Raw genomic sequence first — 14,606 nt, 5'->3', positions numbered from 1 at the left:
CCCCCCCCAAACCCCCTTTATACCTCCTTTTTTAAAATAATAATCCAAAACTAACCCCCCCCCCCCCCCCCGACATATATCCTTTTAATCTTTTACTTCTAGATATACATTTGGATACTCTGTATTTGGCTCACTCTGATCCAAAGCAGTTATGTCACCGTATGAGTAAAAAAAAGAAAGATAATATTGCTGGAATTTTTGGTGCACTTGGCACAAAGTGTGATTCTCCAATGACACTGGTAAGTAATAAAATCAACTAAAGAATGTATACTAACATTGATCTTAGGTTGAAGCATCATTTGATTTCATCAAAAAATCTTTAAGTGATGTTGATTTTGTTTTTTACACCGGAGACACCGCACGTCATGTATGAAACTTTCTTTCTAGAACGACATGCCTTATCAATCGATTAATCTTCTATGTCCATTAGGAGAGAGACGTCTTAATCCCTCGATCAGAAAAAGAAATTTTAGAAGAACACACAACTGTTATAAAGTACTTTAAAGATATCTGCGACATTCACAATATTCCATTCGTAAGTGTCTTTCACAGTAATTTTATGATACTAACACATTATAGATTCCTGTTGTTGGAAACAACGACATGGTTGTGCACAATGATATGCCAGCCAATGACCCGATATTTGGAATGCTCAAGACCATTTGGTCTCCATTCAATCTCAATCTGGGACCCAGCTTTGATAAAGGCGGATACTTTGTACAGGACATTATACCTGGAAAATTACAGGCTATGGTAGTCAACTCAATGTACTTCTTCAATAAGAATATTCAAAAAGAAGATTGCGATGTTCCAAATAGCCCTGGTGAAGTTCACATTGCTTGGATGAAGCAGGTTCTAAAGAATGCACGTACACAGCACAAAATGACCTATGTTCTGTAGGTTGAGCCAACACAAGTCATATTCACAAATATTTAGGTCATTTCTAACATTCTTCTTTTTTTTGGAACCCGAATAGTGGACATATTCCTACTAACGACGATGATGGATCAATTATTTTTAAGCCGGCTTGTCACAAGATGTATATTGATGTGCTGGGTACTTACAGTGATTTGATTGCTGGTCATTTTACAGGACATACAAATTGTAAGTATACAAATCAAATATTGTCTTTTTCTTTGGATAACTTACATTTTATTGTAGCTGATGCTTTGACTGCCATTGTCAAAAAGGGATCTGAATATTCTGCAGTAGCTGCTTTCGACAAAAATAATAGCACCGAACTGACTGCCAAAAGCTCTCAGATAGTATCCGTGCTTTTTAATGCACCATCCATAATACCCGTCCACAACCCTGCTATGCGGGTGTACATGTATGACAATGCAGGAATAAAGTAAGTTGTGTGTCTAGTATATGTGCAGCTTATAAATGTATTAACCACATACCCAGAAACCCAATTGGTACAATCCTTGATTGGACACAATACTATGCAGATATTAAAACAGCCAATAGAAAAGGAAAACTTGAATATAAGGTTGAATATCAAGCTTCACATTTGTTTGGTGTCAAGACTTTTAATTCTGCTGGATTCTCAAAGGTTTTTCTCAAACTCGAGTCTGATAAAAGTATTCGTAAAGACTACAAAAACTATATGCTGGTCGAGCCATAGTTTGCATATTTAGACATTGCTTCTTATCTTATTACCATTTATTTTTGTCTTATTTGCATCTCTTCATTGTATTATAATACATCCCATAAAGTATAAAGAAGCTAAAGGCACACATTTTTTCATTCACAAATATGTCTAACTTTTTCTAGAACGTTACAAAGATAATAGCTTAATATATGCCTACAAAGGACATATTTTATTTGCTTTCTTGCTTTTACACTCACAGCAAAAACTGCATATTTATTGTAAAAGGCTCTTGTTTTTGTATATATCCCAAGAACAAACATTTGCTGAGCTTTCAGGTACTGTAGCTCAAGTGTATTTGAATTTGCACTAAAAAAGAAAAGAAAAGAAAGATCGATAGAAAACGGACCCATATTTTGGTAGTGCATAGAAAGAGAGATAGCCGTAAGTTTTTTAATTGTTGTATCTGTATTTAGCTATGTATTTCTTTCATGACTAAACTGTGTGAGAAAAGCAAATCATTCCTGCAGAAAACAGATCAAAATAAAAAGAAGAAAAATGACTGTTCTGACACAACTGAAATGTCAGTAACATGGTACATTGATTTTGAGCCAGCGCATTATTCTTTTATGGAAAGAATTTGTATAAAAAAAGGGGGATTATATGTTCTTGTACACTGAGGCATTCGGGATTGATTTTGGGCTAGTATCTCAATAATGGGAAAAGTAGATACTGTGAGAGTGTTATTTCTTTTAAGAGACCAAATAATATTGTTTATATCTGTTACTATTAAAATCCCTGTAATTCAAATCCTTGTTGTGTAATAGTTGGTTTACACTGTATGAGTGTGTAGTATACATGTGCCTGGTGTGTAACAGTTCCGGAGATTTTTAACTTGCCAGGTTCATTAGCAAGAAGAAACCAGTGTTTGGTTGTGGAGTCTGTTTTTCACTCAATTGTGGTGTGTATACCACATACACTATGCCTCTTCCTTTTCATTTTTTTTGAAATATTGGATTAAAGCTAGTAATACTTTAAAATCAAGGTAGTCAAGGATATGCCTGTCTATTATACAAACTTTGATGATACGTTTAAATTTATCTGTCACAGATATTTTGAAAGCTCAAAGCAAATAAAGATAACCTGCACTTTTTTGCTTTATAGTACAGTAAAACTAGCAGAGAAAACATCGACGCTTTTTTACCTTACATGCCTGTACTTATATATATATATACTTAATATAATTCAACTTATTACAAGGCTTTAACTTTCTATAATTCTATATATTTTTTAGGGAAAAGGGTAAGAGTAAAATATCAAGCCTTATTTATTGGTTCTAATTTATGGGGAAGTTCGACAGTCTAATATATTTTTTACGTTTATTATTTTAAGTTTAAATTATTGTCCAATAAGTGTTGATGTTTTTGGTAGTTACAAGTAAATTAAAGGAATAAAAGTTTTTAAGCTGTCAAGTGTTGTGATAAGGGTTGTAGTGTAATGAGCCAAATAACCAATTGAATAAAACATACCTCCTCCAGATCTCAAAGGAACCAATTGACTTTAGAAATGAGGCAAGACAAAAATTTAAATAAGAGTAAAAGGATGTCTTTATTGAATTGTGTTGAGCTTCTTTTAAATACTAAAAATGGGGCCTGTGATTGTAAAATAATGACTTGTATGGAAGTGTGAGTATAGAAAAAAAAGGGAAGGGCTTTTGGCCAATGACTGACCAAATTTATCACGCACGAGACAAAGCCCTGTTTTAAAGGATTTTTCTAATAGGCCTTTATACTTTTGACTTAATTTAATCGATTATTCTTGGGCAATGCTAATTTTTAACAGTGCAAATCTTTGAGTACTTTTTCAGCTAGGTATTGGTTTTCGTAGTGCAAAAATTTGGTTTTCGTTTGCAAACTGTAAATGTAACATTGTAAGAGCACATGCAGCAGCTACATTTCAATTTCTACTAGAGATATAAATCATAGATAGTACAAAACAAAGTCAAAATGATTTGTTATTTTTTTAAAAAAAAAACACACACACATATCAAAGTGCAATATTATATGTGAAATCCAATTATTTAATTTTCACTTGCCGACCTTTTTTTGCTACTTTATTTGTAGCACATAAAAAATAGACCGTTTAGTAAGATTTTTTCTAAAGTAAGCTTCTAATTCCGAAGTGATATAATTTTGCTTTTTTGATTATACGACATTAGGAGAAACAATATATTGAAACACAGTCGCATTTTTTTCTGTGTACAAGAACTGCTAGCCTCACAAAAATGCCACGCTCCCAGGTGTTTTTAAATTACTAAAAACATCTTAGATCGTTTGAGTTCCAAAAATGCCCTGAAATCTACCAAAAAGACTGGGCATCCGAAATTTAAATTAATTATTTTATTTTATTTTCTTTTTATTTTTGCTTTTTTACAAGTTTTCAATTAGTCTTTAATTTTTTATTCTTATTTACTAGCAAGTAATTGAACTTCTTATTCCAATTTCAACTTTATTTAAATATTATACTGCATTGCAATTAAGGTATTTGTGATTGATTTTGGATTAGTATCTCAATATTAGAAAAAATAGATACTGTGAGAGTGTTACATTAGAAAAAAATTAAAAAATATACGAGGTGGTCGGAACTGCTTTTAGGGTAGTATTTTAAGATTAGAGAAAGTAAATACTGTGAAAGTGTTATTTATTAAAGAGATAGAATAATATGTTTATATATATTAATCGATAACGACGTTCTTTTTCTTACTACTCAATTTGCCTATCTTAATATTTGTACTTCCGCTGTGCCACGTCTGGTACTCAAAATCCACCCAGGCACACATAAATCTACCCACACACACACAAATCCACCCAGGCACACAGAAATTCACTCAGACACACACATCTTTTTTGTGATGAATTTATAGACCTATATAAATAATAAATCATTAGCATACTTTTGGAAGTATAGCTCTTCCCTATAAAAAGTTTAGCTACTATATATTACAATTAATGTGTAAAAATGAGTCAAGGAGTTTATTGAATGGATAGTAGGCTTTAAGTGATGTGGTCGTAAAATGGTAAGAAGATTTGTAGAGAATTTAGGCAGGGTCTAAGTCACGTACTTATATTCCAACTTTTTAAAGATATAGATGCGATATAATAGGGGATTTCAACAGCCATTCAAGCTTTTAAACTTAAGCTTTTGAGTTTAAATGTGATAAATGATTGGCTGGAATGAATCTCTAATCTTTTAATACATCCTTGCTTAAATTTGTTTTTTTTTTAGAAATTTAATAAATCCTTGATGCAAATATTTTTGCCTCTTTCAATAATACTTTAAACTTCAATAATATTATTACAATGCCTAATAGAGCTAAAAGAAGCATTTAGGGTACTCAAAAACACTTAGTAACTCTTACGTATTATTAGTTACTACTTCAAAACTCAAAGCTTAAGCTTAAAAGCCTAAAGGACTGTTGAAACCCCCTAATGTAAATTAGTCCCATCATCAATTAGACATAATCCAAAATAGAGTGCCAAATTGTGAATACATTTTTTTAAAAAAAACAGAGTAGATGCCGTGTTGTGGCAAAATATCTCTATCTATATTTGTCAAACTTGTGTTGCTTACTTTAACTTTGTATTTCAGCAGATGTGCTTTCTATTTTGAGATTGCCACAGAATTCCTTTGAACTGTTACCAAATCTATGGCAATTTGAGTTGAGTTTGCCATAATTCTATAGCAGAATGTCCTCGAATTGCCACAACGCAATACTCACTTTATTATGCCAAGCCATACTGGTTCTCGACCTAGTATTAAAAGTGCATTCGTCAAGGAAAATACATCTAATATATTTAATGTCGACTAATTTTTCTTTACCGACAAAATCATAGCTCTCTAAACCTCTCTCTTGCTTCAAACTTTTATATAAAAGAACCTAGTCTTTAAAAAAAATAGCACTAAACTTGGGAACAATAAGCATATAGACCATGCTTTATAGAATTTTGAGAATATCAAATGCTTAGCCAGGGTTCTTTGGTACTTCTATCAGAATGACATGAATATATTCTTATAAATATACTCTAAGCGAAATATCTTGTTGCTCTCCTTAAGAGCTTGTTTGTAAGTCATTCTATTACACATGTCAAGAATATTGTGATGATCTTGTTGATCATTCTACTCATTTTTAAGACATGTGAGTGTAAATAACGATTTGATTGGTATAGGTGGCATAGGAGCTCAAACCTTTTGCAATTTTAAGTTGAAAGCACCCAATCTTCTAATTAGTATGAAGCGTAGAAACTTGCTTAATGGTTAGTCTTATATAAATCACATTTAAATATCCTTTCATTTCCGACTGACATAAGTTTAGACATCCATGATTCCTTATAACTTACTCTTTACGTATTACAAAAAAAACTTGCTTTGAAGCTGCAATGCTTCTTGTCGATAACAAGTTTTAACGACCCAGTCCCACACTCGTTAACGATATTCATTTCGCCATATATATAGAAGCTAAATGCTCCTTTTAATCATTTGTAATGAAAATTCTAAAGTAGATATTTCAAGTGCAAATATTTCTACCTTAATACTCCCCAAGATTTACGACGACATACAATTTGAAAGATTACCAAACAAATATAATAAAATTTGCTTTTAGAAGAAAACGATAACCTTTAATTTTAAAGAAAAAAGTTAGTTTTAAGAACCGAAAATTATATTCGTACTGGACGTATAGATTGTCTTTTCTAACCTGTTAGATTCAAGTGTGGCCAGCCTTTAGTGAGGTTCGGTCTATCATTGGTATTATCATCATTGGCTTTTTTGCACTCAAAGACTGATTACCAAAAAAAAAAACACAGAACCCAAAATTACTTCCGCCAATAAAATTTATATAAAATTTCACAACTCAGAGTTACCAACTCTTTTTCTTCTTTAGTGTTTCGGCTTCAAAATGAAACTGGCATATATTTTTACCAGTATTGCGGCTTTTTTGACCGTTGAAGCCATTCCATTTGGATTATATTCTTACAGTCCAAGCATATACAAGATAAAGCCTCGTACGGAACCATCTAAAGCAGTGAACGGAAACTTTCTACATGTCACAGGTATTGCCTTTCTTTTCTTCTGATAATTTCATTTGATTTATTTATTAATGATGGTAATTTTGTACTAGATATTCATCTGGATAGCTATTATTTGCCAGGATCTGACCCTGCTACACTTTGTCATCGTAATGGAACCGATTCTACTAATAATGTAGCGGGTATTTTTGGGACACCAGGGTCCCAGTGTGATTCGCCTGCAACTTTGGTATTAATTATTTGAAGAACGGAGCTTTGTAAGTATATTAAACTTGCTGTCTAGATTGTGGATTCGTTTGGCTTTATGAAAAAAGAGCTTCAAAATGTGGATTTTATTTTGTACACGGGTGATACCGCACGTCATGTAAGATATAGCTGTACTTCTATCATTACACTGCTATCTCAACTGATTACACTTTATTGTGTTTAGGATAGAGATCCCGATCTTTTACGCACAATTGAAGATGTAATGACAGCACACAGAGTCACTGCTCTTTTTTTTAGTCAGACTTATAACCTTACAAAAACCCGTTTTGTAAGTCTATCTATCTTCAATATACTTTTTCTGACATGTAATTAGATTCCTACCATTGGAAACAATGACGTCTTTAAAAAAGACAACGTAGGACCTGACAATACAATATTCCAACAGCTTCAGGTCATTTGGTCAGGCTTAAATTTGAATTTAACAAACGACTTTCTTACCGGTGGATACTTTGTCCAAGATATCATTCCAGAAAAACTCCAGGCTATCAGTGTCAATACAATATTCTTTTTTGAGCCTAACCTTGAAATAGAAGAGTGCAAAGTTGAAGGTAGTCCAGGGTACTTGCACATTTCCTGGATACAACGTGTATTACGAGATGCACGCAAAAGCGAGCGCAGCATATATATTGTGTATGTTGAACGATAAGAAAAACGCATTGTGTAAGACTAACCAAGCTTTTCTCTTGTACATTAAAAGTGGACATGTTCCACCTAAAGACAATACCGGGAATATACTATACAAGAGTACCTGCTACGACATGTATATTAATCTTTTGGGCTCTTACAGTGACGTTATCGTGGGCCAGTTCTACGGGCACACTAATTGTACGTATAAATATGCACAGACAAATCTAAAAATATTTTCTTAACCTAATTTTATTCCTGTTTTTAAAGCTGATGCACTGTCTGTAATAGTCGAAGACGATAATTCAGACTTTTCTTTGATTAGTGCCACAAATGATAAATCCCAGCTTAGATCAACAGAAATGGTCAAAAGAAAAGTAGTCGGTGTGCTATTTAATGCGCCTTCGATTATTCCTGTTTATAACCCTGCTATACGGGTATTTAGTTACACCATCAAAAGTGCCAAGTAAGTTGTATATTATAAGCGTAAATTATATATATACATATTAAAACAAACAAATATTAATGCTCTGTGTAGTCACCGAACTGGAACTATCTTGGATTGGATTCAATACTATGCCGATATCAGTAGCAAAGCTAATGAGCCTATCAAATATGTAGTAGAATACGTCGCTTCTGAGCTTTTTGGAGTCAGTTCTTTTGATGTATCTACCACTTCAAGAGTGTTTACAAAGTTGGCCAAAAAGAAAAATATTATGGAAGATTACATTAGATATATGTTTGTTAGTAGTCAAAAGCAATGAAATGTACATAATGTATTTATATTTGTATTTTCAATATTTTCGATATTATCTTGTTGAATTTTAAAGAGTCTTGTATAGCAATAAAACAAATAGGTATTTGGATCATCCAGTGGGTGTTCCTTGTTCCTTTTCCTCTTTCAACTTTCGAAGTCTTTCCTCATTCTCCTTACTGACCAAGGCCAAGAATAGTTGTAATGTATAATGAGCATCATTTCCTGCATTATGTAGGCACCAGGTATCGATATCGAACAGTTTCAGTGTTTTTCCAAGAGACGGTGGGTTGTGCAGATCATGGATAGAAGCAGCATAAAGAGTGTCTGTATTTAAAATCCACGTAACAGCACTTTTGTGCACATCTTCAGAGTCGTTCTCTCCAGGGCGAGTACCTGGCCATCTGAACTTGTGTTTTGATAAATATTTTAAATCACTTTCAAATCCATGTCCAACCAAGATAACCTCGCCATCTCGTTCCACAGCCCAGTCTAGATCCTTTTTGAGTTCGTTAAGTGCTTGAGGAAGGGTACTCCAAACTGAAGTCCCAAATTGAAACCGAAGTTTATTATCTTCTACAAAGTTGCCATTCTTCAAATGCTTGTACGTGTTGATAAGGTAATGTTGGTCCATGTACAGATCGGTCTTGGAATCATACATACTCCATCCTATCTCAAGCAAGAGCGATTGATCCCTTTCCCATGCCTCAATATCGATACTGCAAAATACATTCTTCTTTTTTTCAATGAGCTCTTTCGACATCTTTAGTTCCTCCTCAGCCTGCTTCATCCGTTCGTTGCGCTTATTGATCTTCTTGACACGTTTTGAGAGACGGAGAAGGGCTACAGTGGATGTGAGTTCTTGGACTTCTAAATCTACGGGTTCAGGCTGTTCTGAAATTGGGTCTGGAAAGGGTAAAAGGATTTCTCTGGTAACGTTTTCTAATTCTTGTCGTACTTTCTCTAACGCTTCAGCGGTAATGTAGACAGATACAACACCATTAGAGTTTTGGCCAGTATAAAAAGCATTCTCGGGCAGTTCGGGTTCGAATAATTGCGTGGCCTCTAGGACGGGTCGAATGCGCTGAATGATTTCTTCGCCATAAGGATGGTACTGTTTGTACCAGCTGTCTTTGACAAATGACCAAGGAAAATATGTTTTGACCATTGTTCAGAGAGTTCGACTGAGTAGCGTTTGCATAAGATAAGCCACTTTAGTTAGAAGGAGTCTAAACCGTGACTTTTGTTACTGACTTGCTTATTCAAGTAGGGGCACTTTTTTTATTTTAAGAAGAGGAAAAAAAAAGGAAAGTCCCGATCTAGTTTAGATCTCGACATCGAAATATTATACAACATGGTATCCAAGAAGAGAAAGACCGCATCCGATGTCGAAGCCACCACCGCTGTTGCAAGCACTAGTGCAGCTGCTGCCAGCGAGGAAGTCAATTTCCCCCGTGGTGGAGCAAGCACTTTGACTCCTGTCGAATACCGCGAGATCTCTAACAAAGTTGCCAGCGATCTGTTTACTAACGTAAGTAATTCTCGAGAAATTTCTCAAAATCTAAAAATTCTTTTACAGACTCCTTCAAAGACTACCGAAGAGCCTGTACAAAAGAAGCGTAAAGCCGAAAAGAAGAAAAAGGTCCCTGCAGCAACCCAACCCAAGAGCGAGAAAAAAAGAGTTGTAATTAATGAATTGAGCTTTAAGGTAAATTTGAATAATCTTTTATGATTCGCTTTTTACTGTTGTTTGAAATACTAAACAATGCTACTTTATACTTTCTATATAATTATATAGAAATTGACTGTTGGAACTCTTTTGCTTGGCTGTATTTCACATATCAACGACCTCGAATTGATTGTTGCTCTGCCTCATCAATTGGTGGGTGTTATTCCTATCACCGAGATTTCAACACCGTTGACATCTATTGTCGAGAAAGTGGCAGCACAGGGTGATGATGAAGAAGAAGACGAAAATATCACACTCCCCAACCTTCATACCTTGTTCCACGTCGGACAATGGGTTCGCTGCAGATTAACCCTTCTCCAGGATCGTACAAACAAGGTCGTTAAGAAGCGCATTGAGCTTTCAATGAAGCCCGAGGTTGTGAACTCGGACCTTGCCAAGGCTGATGTTGTACCTGGAATGGTAAGCTAGTTTCTCTTTTCTTGGAATAAATACCTAAAACATTTTATAGGTTCTCGGTGCATGTGTTGAAAGTGTCGAAGATCACGGTTACATTATGTCTCTTGGTGTCAAGGATCTTACTGCATTCTGCAAAACCAAGGATGCAGCAGAGTACATTGAGAGCAATGAAGGAAAACCTCTTGTGCCTGGACAGATTGTAGACTGTGTTATCTCTAGCAAGGCTGGAAGCAAGCGTTCAGTCGATGTTGTATTAAGCCACAACAAGATCTCTCACAGTGTTGTAAGTGTTCCGTGGGTGTTTAGGCGTGAGAATGTACATTTGTACAAGTGTGCGTTAAGGTATAATTTTGTATTGTGGCTCATTCATTGATAAAATACATTAGATCACGGAGCCTTTCTCTCGTATCACTTCGGTTACCCCCGGACAGCTCGTCAACGGTATGATTGAAGATGTAGCTTCAACTGGTCTTGTTGTGAAGTTTATGGGTCTTTATGAGGCTACTATCGATGCTTCTCACTTGCCCCTCACCGCTAATCTCGAAGAGGCCTACCGTATTGGTACAAAAATCAACTTCCGCATTATGTACTGCATTCTCAACACTGAACAAAAGACAATCGGTGGATCTCTTTTACCCCATGTTCTTGAACTCAAAACCCCCGAGTTGACTGTAGAAGATAAGACAAAGTATGTTGGCGATGTTTTCCCTATTGGCAGCTTTTTAGATGATGTTGAGGTTGTCCGTATTACCCATTCAGGCCTCAATGTCTCCATTCCTTCTCTTGAAGGCGTAACTGGCTTTGTGCACATATCCCGTCTGGCTGACGAACACATTAAGTCTGTTTCCGCTTCCAGTGGAAAGTTCAAAATTGGCACTACCCATCGCGCCCGAGTTTTGGGCTATAACCCCACTGACTCCGTTTTGCAATTGACTCTTCAGCCCAGCGTCCTTGCAGAGAAGTATCTCTCTATCTCTGATGTCAAGGTCGGAAGCATGGTTACTGGTATTATTCTCAAGCTTATGCCCTCCGGTTTGCTCGTTAAACTTTCCAAGAATATCTTTGGTCTTGTACCCACTCAACATTTGGCTGATGTGCAGCTGACACATCCTGAGCTTAAATTCAAGACCGGCGCTAAGGTCAAGGGACGTGTTCTGTTAGCTGAAGATGGGGATAGAAGACGTATCATCCTCACCCTCAAGAATTCTTTGATAAAGAGTGACCTTCCTATCATCACCTCCAAAGATGATATCAAGGTTGGAACGACTACTCATGGTGTCATTGTATCCGTCAAGCGTGCTGGATGTATCATTGGATTCTACAACAACATTACTGCCTTTGCTCCCGCTTCTGAAATGACTGAGGCATCTATTAAGGATATTACTGAGGCCTTCCGCGTCGGACAGACTCTCAAAGTTACCTTTATCAGCGTAGACGAGGAAAAGAAAAACTTGGTAGTTTCATGCATCAACTCTGAAAACAAATTCTCCAATAAGAAGGCTTCTAAGACTGTGCCCGGAACCGAAGATGAGATGCTTGGTACACATGTTGTTGCCAAGGTCAAGGAGGCCAAACGTCTCCAGATCAATGTTACCCTTCCCAATGGTATGGAAGGCCGTGTTCATTTGACCGAAATGTTCAAATCCATCGATGAAATTAAGAACCGCAAGCATCCTCTCCGTCATTTCCGTACAAACAAGGAGCTCGAGGTCAAGGTCCTTGGTGTGCGTGATGTCAAGCTCCACACTTTCCTTCCCATCTCAAACACTTCTAGAACCAAGCAAACTGTTGAGTGCTCTCTTCTCGAAGAACCTGTTGCCCCCCGTGCTATTTCTGATGTTAAGGTTGGCCAAAAGTACCTTGGTTTTGTCACCGAGATAGCTCGCAACCAACTTCGTGTCAGTATTGGTAGTCACGTATCTGGAATTGTCCGCAAGCAACATACTTCAAGCGATCTCGAGATCGCAAACAACTTTAATAAGAACTTTGCCATTGGTGAGGCTATTGAGGTGGCTGTTTTGACATCCGATCCTTCCAAAAACACACTTGATCTGATCAATGTAGACAAGCCTAATACACCAACTTCCATTACCTATGAATCTGTTACCATTGGACAAATTCTTCAAGGTGTTGTCCGTAAAGTTGACCCAGTTCACGGTTTGTTGGTCCAGTTGACTGGACAAATGGCCGGCAAGGTTATCTTGACCGATATTTCTGATAAATACGTCGAAAACCCCACCGAATCTATCAAGGAAGACACCATCATTCGTTGTGCCGTTGTAGCCATCGATGCCTCTAAGAAGCGTGTCGATTTGTCTTTGAGAGAGTCGCGTGTATCTCCTGATACTGCAGGATTGGCCGAGAATAGAGAAATTGAATCAGTTGACGATGTTAGCCAAGGTGATGTTCTTTACGGCTACGTTGAGAACATATCCGACTCCGGTGTCTTTATCCAATACGGCCGCCACGTCAATGCTCGTGTTAAGATTGCCAATCTCTCTGATTCATTTGTCAAAGAATGGAAGACTATTTTCCACACAGGTCAATTGGTAAAATCAAAGATTGTTAATGTCGAGAAAAACATGAAGAGAATTGAGGCTACATTAAAGGAAAGCGATGTTAACGGAACCAGTCCCGTTAAGAAAGCTAAGAAGGTCAAGGTTGTCAAGGAAGATGTTGATATGGAGGAGGCTGATGACGATACTAAGATGGAAGATGCATCCGATGCTGATAGCGATGAAGACGAGGAAGAAGATGAGGAGGAGGAGGATGAGGAGGAGGAGAGTGAGGAGGAAATTGAGGATGAAGATGAAGAAATGGAAGAGGATTCCGAAGACGATGAGACACCTGCGTTGGCTGTCGGTGGATTTGACTGGACCGGTCAGGCCGCTGCCAAAGTAGAAGAAGAAAGTGATTCCGAAGATGAAGAAGAGGAGGAAAAGACGAAGAAGAAGTCAAAGAAACAGATTTCTGAGGATAAGACTGCAGAGCTCTCTACACTTGCACCCCAGGTTTCTGCTGATTATGAGCGTATTTTGATTGGATCTCCAAACTCTTCTTACCTTTGGATTAACTACATGGCATACCAACTCCAGCTTTCCGAAGTCGCAAAGGCCCGTGAGATTGGTGAGCGTGCTCTCAAGACTATCAGTTTCCGCGAAGAACAAGAGAAATTGAACGTCTGGGTTGCCATGCTCAACCTCGAGAATAACTTTGGCACTGATGAATCTCTTAATGAAGTATTTAAACGTGCAATTGTGTTCTGTGAACCCAAGAAGATATACCTCCAGCTCGCAAAGATTTACGAGCGCAGTGAAAAGTTCGATAAAGCAGAAGCTCTCTGGACAGAAGCCACCAAGAAGTTTAGTCAGTCATCCAAGGTCTGGACTCTCTTTGGTCTCTACTGCTTACAGAACAAGAACTTTGAGAAGGCACGCGAATTATTGCAGAAAAGCTTAAAATCTCTTCCTAAACACAAACACATCAAGACCATCACAAAATTCGCCCAGATGGAGTTCAAGCACGGTGAGCCTGAACGTGGACGTACAATCTTTGAAGGTGTTTTGGGCAACTACCCCAAGCGTGTTGATCTGTGGAATATTTATCTTGATATGGAGATCAAGGAGGGCGACAAAGAGTTGATCAGGTAACAATATTATTAGAATATCTGATGAATTTGACACTAATATTATTAATTGGCATATTTTATATAGACGTCTTTTCGAACGTGTCACATCTTTAAAGTTTTCTTCAAAGAAAATGAAGTCTCTCTTTAAGAAATGGCTGCAGTACGAAAGTGCAAACGGCTCTGAGGCTGATATTGAGCACGTCAAGGAGAAGGCTTTGGCATACGTCGAAAACAAGAGCGCACCCGCACTTTAATTAGGGAAACCTTACGGACAGACTGGCAGGACAGACTAGCAAAATAAAATGTAAAATAAGCGCTACATCACCCATAATTACTTTTTTATCTTACATGCACCCCCCTTCCCCCTTTTTTTTTCTTTTTCTTTTTTGGGGGGTCATACTTTGACATTTATTAAATATTTCAAAAGAAAAACGCTAATACTACAGAGTTGACATTTTTTGTGGGGAACTACATTTCTATCTAACCGGACTAATTAATTCTGACCACCTCTC

At 36.8% G+C, this 14,606-nt stretch overlaps 4 protein-coding genes across 4 annotated transcripts in view; 3 read left to right on the top strand and 1 right to left on the bottom strand.

Moving 5' to 3' along the window:
• PHYBLDRAFT_58631 (secreted endopolyphosphatase) overlaps nucleotides 1–1,627 on the top strand; it is a gene marked incomplete at both ends in the record, with an annotated part of 2,304 nt that extends 677 nt beyond the window's left edge. The window contains 6 exons of the mRNA XM_018440363.1: nucleotides 287–367; nucleotides 431–535; nucleotides 580–896; nucleotides 977–1,104; nucleotides 1,162–1,351; nucleotides 1,408–1,627. Coding sequence (XP_018297626.1) covers nucleotides 287–367; nucleotides 431–535; nucleotides 580–896; nucleotides 977–1,104; nucleotides 1,162–1,351; nucleotides 1,408–1,627 — 1,041 coding nt within the window. The remainder of the gene's footprint in view (nucleotides 1–286; nucleotides 368–430; nucleotides 536–579; nucleotides 897–976; nucleotides 1,105–1,161; nucleotides 1,352–1,407) is intronic.
• Nucleotides 1,628–6,545: 4,918 nt separating this feature from the next.
• Nucleotides 6,546–8,299, top strand: PHYBLDRAFT_162642 (hypothetical protein; the record flags this gene model as incomplete). Its single annotated transcript, XM_018434672.1, has 9 exons — nucleotides 6,546–6,699; nucleotides 6,768–6,904; nucleotides 6,959–7,039; nucleotides 7,106–7,210; nucleotides 7,256–7,572; nucleotides 7,640–7,767; nucleotides 7,837–8,032; nucleotides 8,105–8,216; nucleotides 8,249–8,299. 9 exons carry the CDS (start codon nucleotides 6,546–6,548, stop codon nucleotides 8,297–8,299), a joined length of 1,281 nt encoding a protein of 426 aa, XP_018297625.1.
• Nucleotides 8,300–8,432: 133 nt separating this feature from the next.
• Nucleotides 8,433–9,488, bottom strand: PHYBLDRAFT_162641 (hypothetical protein; the record flags this gene model as incomplete). Its single annotated transcript, XM_018434671.1, has 1 exon — nucleotides 8,433–9,488. One exon carries the CDS (start codon nucleotides 9,486–9,488, stop codon nucleotides 8,433–8,435), a length of 1,056 nt encoding a protein of 351 aa, XP_018297624.1.
• Nucleotides 9,489–9,674: 186 nt separating this feature from the next.
• Nucleotides 9,675–14,516, top strand: PHYBLDRAFT_130006 (hypothetical protein; the record flags this gene model as incomplete). The annotated part of the gene is made up of 5 exons (XM_018429328.1): nucleotides 9,675–10,028; nucleotides 10,119–10,469; nucleotides 10,519–10,749; nucleotides 10,862–14,112; nucleotides 14,180–14,516. The coding sequence occupies 5 exons, from the start codon at nucleotides 9,675–9,677 to the stop codon at nucleotides 14,346–14,348; spliced, it is 4,356 nt and encodes a 1,451-aa protein (XP_018298298.1). The 3' UTR covers nucleotides 14,349–14,516.
• Between the last annotated feature and the right edge of the window lie 90 nt (nucleotides 14,517–14,606).

This window comes from Phycomyces blakesleeanus (assembly GCF_001638985.1).
Source record: "Phycomyces blakesleeanus NRRL 1555(-) unplaced genomic scaffold PHYBLscaffold_2, whole genome shotgun sequence".
In the NCBI taxonomy this organism is placed as follows: Eukaryota; Fungi; Mucoromycota; class Mucoromycetes; order Mucorales; family Phycomycetaceae; genus Phycomyces; species Phycomyces blakesleeanus.
This window is presented reverse-complemented; position numbering and strand designations above follow the sequence as displayed.